Raw genomic sequence first — 7,866 nt, 5'->3', positions numbered from 1 at the left:
GTGCTGCCTTTTTAAGGAGCACATAGCTGTTTGGTTAAAAAAAAAAAAAAAAAAGGCTTGATAAGGATACTCCCTTCTCATTTCATCATTACAGCCCTCACTTCTCCTTTCACCTTCGGTGTAGTGACCTCCGAATTGCCTCACCAGTTCCTAGGCTTTGTGGACAGGGATAAGTCAGGCACACGCCTCTGCAAAGCATACAGGGTGTCTGTGCTTCTGCACTAATAACCGGGTGACTGTGTACCTCTGCTATCACAGACACCACGCAGGGCCGCTGAAGTTTAGTAGCTGGAATGACTACATATTTAAACGGGTTGTTACATGTGGATAGCCAGAGAGATTGGTATAGTCTAAAAGAACTCCTGTATCGCGGATGCAATCCTTTTGCTACACAAGGGTACGGTGTCCCGGCCAGACAGACAGGACAGACAGACATCTGGTTCAGAGGTTGGCCCTGGCAGCAGCAACGGCTGCGGACCAGGCAGGGTGTGTGGGGCAGGGTGTGCATGCCGCCTGACACCAGCCACCTTGGCTCTGAGCCGCAGGGATGGTGCTCGTCCCCTTCCTCCAGTGACGTGTTCCGCTCCTCCTCTTGCCCCTCCATGTACTTGCGGGCCTGGGCTTACCAGACTCCTTCTACAAGAAAGTCCTCACATACATCAGGGCCAACATGGTGCCCGTCTACATAAGGTCTACAGGCAGAAATAAGAGCTGTTCAGCAACTTAAGAAAAATTTCAGGCCCTTCAGGCCACCTCATGTTTCTAGAAATCATCACGGGCACTGGCACCAATTTCCACTTTTACCCACCAGGCTGCCAGTTTACGTGCACCGACCCTAATCCCAATTGCAGAAAGCTCCTCCTCAAAAGCCTCTTGGAGAACCGGCACCTCAAGCTTGAACATTTGGTGGTTGCTTCTGGCAAGGATCTGCATCAAATACCAGATGGTGCCATGGACGTGGTAGTGTGCACCCTAGTGCTGTGCTCTGTGACCAACAGCAAGAAAGTCCTGATGGCGGTTTTGCGAGTGCTCAGGCTGGTAAACTGGGGCAGCGCCGATCTGTGTCGCGGTAAGCCAAGTGGTGTGCACCGACCTACATGTGACCATCACCTGCACCAGGCCAAGAAAGAGTTTAAAATCAACCATCATACCCACTTATCCACTCATAAGTAATTTTCTTTCGTGCTGCTTCAGCTGCAGATGAAAGAACCAGCTCAGCCTGCTTTCCCTCTCACTCCTCAGCGTGACTGATGTGCTGCCGTGCATGCAGACCGTGGGGAGTGCCTGCAGGGTGGTGCCGACTGCCCAGGCAAGTGAGACACTGCTGCTCAGTCCAGGCAGCCTGCAAAAACTCCAAGGCCAAAGCTGTTTCAGAAAGAAAAAGAAGAAAACCCAAAAAAGCAACTTGGGCAGTCCTGGGAGCTGGGAGGAGCAGAGCAGTACTGGATAGGCAGGATTACTGCAGTACAGTGGTGGAGTAAGAGGAGGGTAGAGGAAGGGATGTGTGTTGTAACACAGGTAAATTATTAACAACAATTTCAGTTCATAGTTCCCACATGTATTCTCTAGCAATTCTCTCTCTGATCTTTAAAACTTGTCCACCTTGTCCCCCTAAGCAGGTATTTTCATTATATTCTAAGGTGGTGCTTGTAAATGCCACATTCACGTATCTCTCTCCCAGTACTTTTTTCTCCAGTTAGAATAACTGGGGAAGAGTTTAAATTAAACTTAACACAAATCCTACCCACACAGGTGAGCTAAATCTGTGTAACTGGCCAGAGCCTCCATGTGTAAATGAGACTTCAGCCCTGCATGTGGCTGAAAGCCTAATTAATTCCTCGAGGCAATCTTGTACACTCTTTCAAAGCAAAACTAGGGACGAGGGAGTAAGATTATACCCAACACGCTCCTCTAAGAAAGGAAGGAAACTTCAGCTCTGAACCTTTGACTTCTCTGTTTGGCCTCACTGAACAGGTTTTACAGGAAAGTTTTGCTTACAATACTAGATTTGCCTCTTATCTGTTATTTATAAACACGGAAAGACATTGAACAGATGTGGTCAAAGACACAATTAAACTTTGATAGGGTTCACAAGACTGACAATGACAGAACTATTGCACACTACATATACTGACTGTAGCCTCTCTCCCTGGGACACTAGATTTCTGCTTGCTAAAGCTATCTCTCATGTTTTATAAACGCCAAGAAGTCAACCCTTTTCCTTGCTGTTATAAAGAATAAACAAATTGTTTATTCACATTGCTCAGATGAGAAAAACTGAAACACAAGGAAGCTAAAATGGTTCGTCAAAGACCACCCAAGGCAGAGACAAAAGCCCAGCGGCAGCGGTTCCTGCTGTCAGACTGCATTGCCTCTTGCACAGTCCTAAACCGCACCTCTCAGTAAACGTGCAGTCATCCAGTAACAACCACCACTTTCAAGGAAAACTGAATGGGAGGCACTTTCAGAGACTTCACGGTTCAAACCAAACATGAATCTAGCATGTGTAACATCTAGGAAAGGAGGCTGGTCTTCAGAAAGGCATGTTTACCAATATGCAAAAGGTAAAATTCTACATACAGAGGTGAACTGTATGTGGAACTAAGTCCTTTTACTTTTTTGTTGTTCATGGCACTGTTTTCCAGGGTGGAGCTTTCTACTTGGAGCATATGGCTGCAGATCATTCCAGGTGGACCTACTTTTGGCAAAAGGTCTGGAAGTATTTTGGACATGGGTGTTCCTTCACCAGAGACAGAAGAGGAGCTGGAGAAAAGTAGTTTCTCAGAACTGAATTTGAGATGCATTCATATCACACCTTACTGGATTCCTACTAGTCCTCCTATCATTGGGTATGCAGTAAAATAAATGACCATGAGCACTGCAGGACACAGGACCACCCTTCAGTTCTCCTTTCATGCTTTATAGGAGGTTTTCCACCCGTACAATAAAAGTATGGAGAACGTCCCAAGCATCCACAGCACATTCAAACTGGGAATCACATTCTTCTATTTGTTAGACAGGCTTTCTGGATTACAGCTGCTGTGCAGGGGCCAGGCAAACAGGAAAGAAGTCTAGATCCAATACAAACTGAAGGAGTCGTCAGCATCTTAGAGGGCTGAGAAGGGGGAGAGGGAAGAAAGGAAACAGAAGCCACATGCAAGCAACTGCAGAGGGCTAACGTTTCTCTAAGGGCAGAGAATAATGCCCAACCTCTAACATTTCCGATACAGGACACATGCATAATAGATACGGCACCAGTACGAGCATTTACATTTCAGTCTTCCCATTATGAAACATATTTACGAGCAGGCGTTCATTCGCCCGCGCCAGCACAGTCCTCCCTGACAGACAGTTTATTCAGGGAAGCGCTCATTACACCACCACTTCACTAGGCATAGTTCTCGCTGGCCATTAGATGCTAATGCTATCAGCACAGACTTAACTTGAAACAGCCACATACAAAGCAAAAGCCCAGAACTTCTCTTTACATTGGGAGAAAAATTGATGTTTGTTAAATCGGATGGCAGAAATCTCAATTGCACTGTAAAATGCTGTTACTAGATCAGCCATGTCCTTAGAGCCCTTTTGTCATGCTCTACTAACATGTTTTAGCTATGCTTAAATTCTTCATTTTCTACTTGCCCTCCAATCTAGATCACACCTTAAAGCGGTCTCTCTTAAACCCAGGAGTGCCATTAGAAACGTGAACTCTGGACACCAAGAGAAGGTGCTGCTCTCTTGGCCAGTGTTTACCCTCTTCTATGATTTCCTGCAGTATAGCAGCAAGGAATTAAAACCCAGTACAGGTTATATTTATAGGAAAATAATGCATTAATGTCTCTATTTTGTGCTCCATACACATCCAACTGGTCTACACAGAAAGTAGTTCCCATTGTTCACATTTGTTTCTCTAATATAGTTGCCGCAAGGTGGAGGTATGAAGGTATGACAACAGAGTTCGTTAATAAAGCAGTCTAATAACGATGCCGCCGTATGCTGGATTTTATATTTGCTTTATTACCACTAGAGGGAGGAGGTAACTCATCGGACATAGGACTAGCTATCAACAGAAAAACAAAATTCTCCAATGCAATTCACAACAAAACTGCCTTTCAGAGGGCTGGAACAGCTCTGTTGGGAGGACAGGCTGGAAGAGCTGGGGGGAACAGCCTGGAGCAGAGAAGGCTCCGAGAAGACCTTACTGCAGCTGCCAGGGCTGAGAAGGGCTGAAAAGAAAGGTGGGGACACTTTTTAGCAGGGCCTGTAGCCATAGGACAAGGGGTGATGGCTTTAAACTGAAAGAGGGGAGGATTTACACTAGCTCTAAGGAAGAAATTTTTCACACTGAGGGTGGTGAAGCACTGGCCCAGGTTGCCCAGAGAGGTGGGAGATGCCCCATCAGGTTGGACCTGCCCAGGTCAGGTTGGACCAGGCTCTCAGCAACCTGGTCGAGTTGAAGATGTCCCTGCTCATGGCAGGGGGTTGGACTAGATGGCCTGGAAAGGTGCCTTCCCACCCAAACCCTTCTGTGATTCTGTGGTTATTAGGGACCTTAAGTCCTTCTTTCCCTGTGCTAGGCTCACCTGGAGCAGAGCAATTAAATGCTAGTGGCTAACCTGCACTGCTGCCAAGTCCTTTGAAAAAGCACTGGCGACTGCAAAGTTGAAGTTTTACTGAATGCATTTAGCATAGAGCAGACTGTTCATTGTTGACTCAAGCTTATGAAGTTAGTAAAACCAAGCCATATACTGTATGCAGTGCTTACTAAATTAATAAATTGTTTTATCTCTGTTCCATGATTCCCGTCAAAGGTCTGAAAGATAACGAAGACAAGCAAGGTCACTCACTGCAAAAGAGCCCATATGCACATACCAAAGTATTTTAGGTGTCCACAGAGTGGAAAGACTGAAAGCTGCTGTTGCAGAGAGAGCACAGAGCGAGCAGCTGACTAGCTCATCCAGCTACTTACAAAACGGAGTGGTAAATTAACTCTTAAACAAATGTTTTTTAACTGAAGTGTTAATCAAACTCCTAACGAAACGCCTACAGCAAGTCCGGAGTTCAGATTAGTTTCCTTCAGCTGACTAAAGACAACACACGGTTGCTTTAAGAGATATGACCTGTAACCTGAAACTGCTGAACACCAAATTAGGGCATCTTTTGACATTTTGCCAGTGGTTACATACGAAGCCGTAGTGCCCAGTTTATCCAGGTTACGTAACAGACTGGCAGCTCCTCTTCTGCCGGAGCTGGGACGCTACAGCGACGCTTCGGTATGCAGTCCTGCCTTTCCCTTCCTGGCCTGTGACCGGACTTTAAAATCAGCCTTAGAGAAAAGTCTACTAGATCAATCCAAGCAGCTGAATATACTTCAAAAGGAACACGGGAAGTACATGAATGCAGCTTGGTCTGAATTTCAAGGGCTCTAATACACAGAAGAACTAGTTTTGCTTCGTACGGATCCTCTGCCCTACGCTGGAAATGACCGAGGTCACCATCCTCTTCTGCCGTGCCTGCCTCGCGCTGCTTGCCATGCCCATCTACCTGCTATCGTTCCTGGGCATATGGGAACCTTTCTGTAGGAAGGTATTTTTTCCTTTCTTCTTAGAGAAGCTTTCTGCAATTCATGAGAGGAAAACAAAGAAGCAGAAACAGGAGCTATTTCGTAATCTGCCGGACTTCAAGAACCCCTCAGGAGAGCTGAAGCTTCTGGAGATCGGGACTGGCTGCGGTGCTAACTTCCAGTTCTACCCACCAGGCTGCAAAGTCACGTGCACCGACATAAACCCCAACTTCCAGCAAGGCCTTTCGAGAAGCATGAACAAGAACCAGCATGTCCACTACGAGCCTTTCCTGGTAGCTGCAGGAGAAGACCTGCACCAGGTGCCCAGCGGTTCTGTGGATGCCGTCATCTGCACCTTGGTTCTCTGCTCTGTGCACAACGTGAACGGCACCCTGAAGGAAGTACTGCGAGTGCTCAGACCAGTGAGTATCTGGATAAAAAGTTTTGTTATTACTTTTATCATCTATTCCAGAGGCACCGCACCAAAAGAAAAGAAAAAAGGCTGTGTTTGAGCTTACAAACCAGACCTAGTTTATTTACCTACAGCTACTCTGCACTGCTAAATGGTGCAAAGCAGTAGCAACGTACTGCTCAGTCTGTCCTATTCTTAAAAGTAAAACCCTAATAGTAACAGTCTGCTAACTAGAACTGCCACTAATTTTGAAAGTAATTATGGTATATCGTTTAAAGCAGAACTGGTTCCTGTGGTGGTGTCCCTCCCCCACACACCAGATTCCTTTGGATGGGAAACTCTCTGATCGAGACTGAAAGTCTGCATTTTAAATAAACTGCTTTAGCCTCTTAGAAGTGGGGCTTGATCTACCTGTATGACGAAACCAGCCTAGTTAAATGCCTGAAGGCATTCCCTGTAGTATACTAATCAAGGTAAAGATTAAAAAAATCTGTTTTGTTGGGGTATTTTTTGCAATAAACTTTCAGCCTTTAAAATGGCATTTTCAACACAATCCTCCGGGTTGTCAAAAACTGAGTAGGATTTATACATTTCTCTTAGTTTCCTTTGAAAAAATTGACATGCTAGCAACTGTAATTAAAACAAAAAGACAACAAACTATTGCTATGATAAAAGAGGGATCAAGTAAGTACATCCCCCACGCTTTCTGAATAAGCATTTTGAATCTCTGCAAGTTTCCTGCTTACGTTAATTCCAACTGACACCACAAAAGCAAAAAGCGGGCAGGGAAGGGGCGGGAGAGTAGTGATGAGTGAGCAAACTGCACAGGCACTGGTCTGTATTTGAGAGGAGGTGGGATGGAGGGAGAAGTTCGGCCTAACCCCAGCACCTGCTGCGGCTCTGTAAGACGACTTTGTTTTCCCCAGGGAGGCGCTTTCTATTTCTTGGAGCACGTGGCCGCTGATCATTCCAGCTGGAAGTATTTTTGGCAGCAGATCTGCTATCCGACTTGGAAACTCGTCTTTGATGGATGCTGCCTAACGAGAGAGTTATGGAAGAATCTCGAACAGGCCCGATTCTCAGAGCTGAACCTCCAACACATAAGCATAGCGCTGCCCTGGACGCCCATTCAGCCCCACATCATCGGGTACGCCGTGAAGTAACTCACCCCCCGCCTGCCAGGCCTTCTCCCCTGCCCCCCCATAATCAACGTGGCATAGGCTAATCCAGATGTCCGAATCTAGGTAACATGGTGAAGGACTTTAATTAAGTTTCTGATTCAAGTGCCAAACGAGAAGAGAGGGTCCGTTTTCTAAGCAACTTTGAAGCCCTGGTGCTGCTGACAGCGCCTCGCCGGACCCCAGCGCAGCCCATGGCGCTCCATCCCAGGAGGAAGCTGCAGGAGAATGCAAAACAGCCCAGCAAGCAGAAAAACAGAACGTATTAAGTCAAGGGAACTTCTGCCTACGTCAGGTTAACTCTGGGAAACGATTCCTTCAGGTGTTCCCCACGCTGGGAAGCGGCCGGGCAGGCGGGGCTCGGGCAGCCATGGTACGCTGGCGCTGGGCTCAACCCGCGCCCCTCTCCCCACGGCCCTCAGCTGTCGATGTTCCAGCCTCACAGAGCGAGCAGTCACATGCAAACCCGCAACACCCACTGCTGCTCAGCCGCCAGAACTTAGTTACAAAAGACGGGGGTGTGAGGGGGAGGGCAGGCACACACCCTGCCTCCCCAAATAACACTTACCAAAGCCTCTCGGTCACTTGGCTGCCTGCCTGCCTGCGCGGTAATCGGTTCTAACTCTGTTCGCCACCAGAGCATTAAAAGACTCGTGTTTAACGTTACGCGCTCGGGGAGTTCCTTTAAGAAAAGCCGCGGCTCAGACGGGAAG

The 7,866-nt window shown here is 47.1% G+C and overlaps 1 protein-coding gene and 1 pseudogene across 2 annotated transcripts; both read left to right on the top strand.

Moving 5' to 3' along the window:
* The first annotated feature begins 589 nt into the window (after positions 1-589).
* Positions 590-2,865, top strand: LOC309414449 (thiol S-methyltransferase TMT1A-like; annotated as a pseudogene). The gene is made up of 2 exons: positions 590-1,038; positions 2,646-2,865. The product of its transcript is annotated as a thiol S-methyltransferase TMT1A-like (transcript).
* Positions 2,866-5,481: 2,616 nt separating this feature from the next.
* LOC309414584 (thiol S-methyltransferase TMT1A-like) lies at positions 5,482-7,138 on the top strand (the record flags this gene model as incomplete). The annotated part of the gene is made up of 2 exons (XM_082011929.1): positions 5,482-5,985; positions 6,902-7,138. The coding sequence occupies 2 exons, from the start codon at positions 5,482-5,484 to the stop codon at positions 7,136-7,138; spliced, it is 741 nt and encodes a 246-aa protein (XP_081868055.1).
* Positions 7,139-7,866: the final 728 nt, after the last annotated feature.

Source organism: Phaethon aethereus (assembly GCF_964289735.1).
Source record: "Phaethon aethereus genome assembly, chromosome: 29".
Taxonomy (NCBI): domain Eukaryota; kingdom Metazoa; phylum Chordata; class Aves; order Phaethontiformes; family Phaethontidae; genus Phaethon; species Phaethon aethereus.
This window is presented reverse-complemented; position numbering and strand designations above follow the sequence as displayed.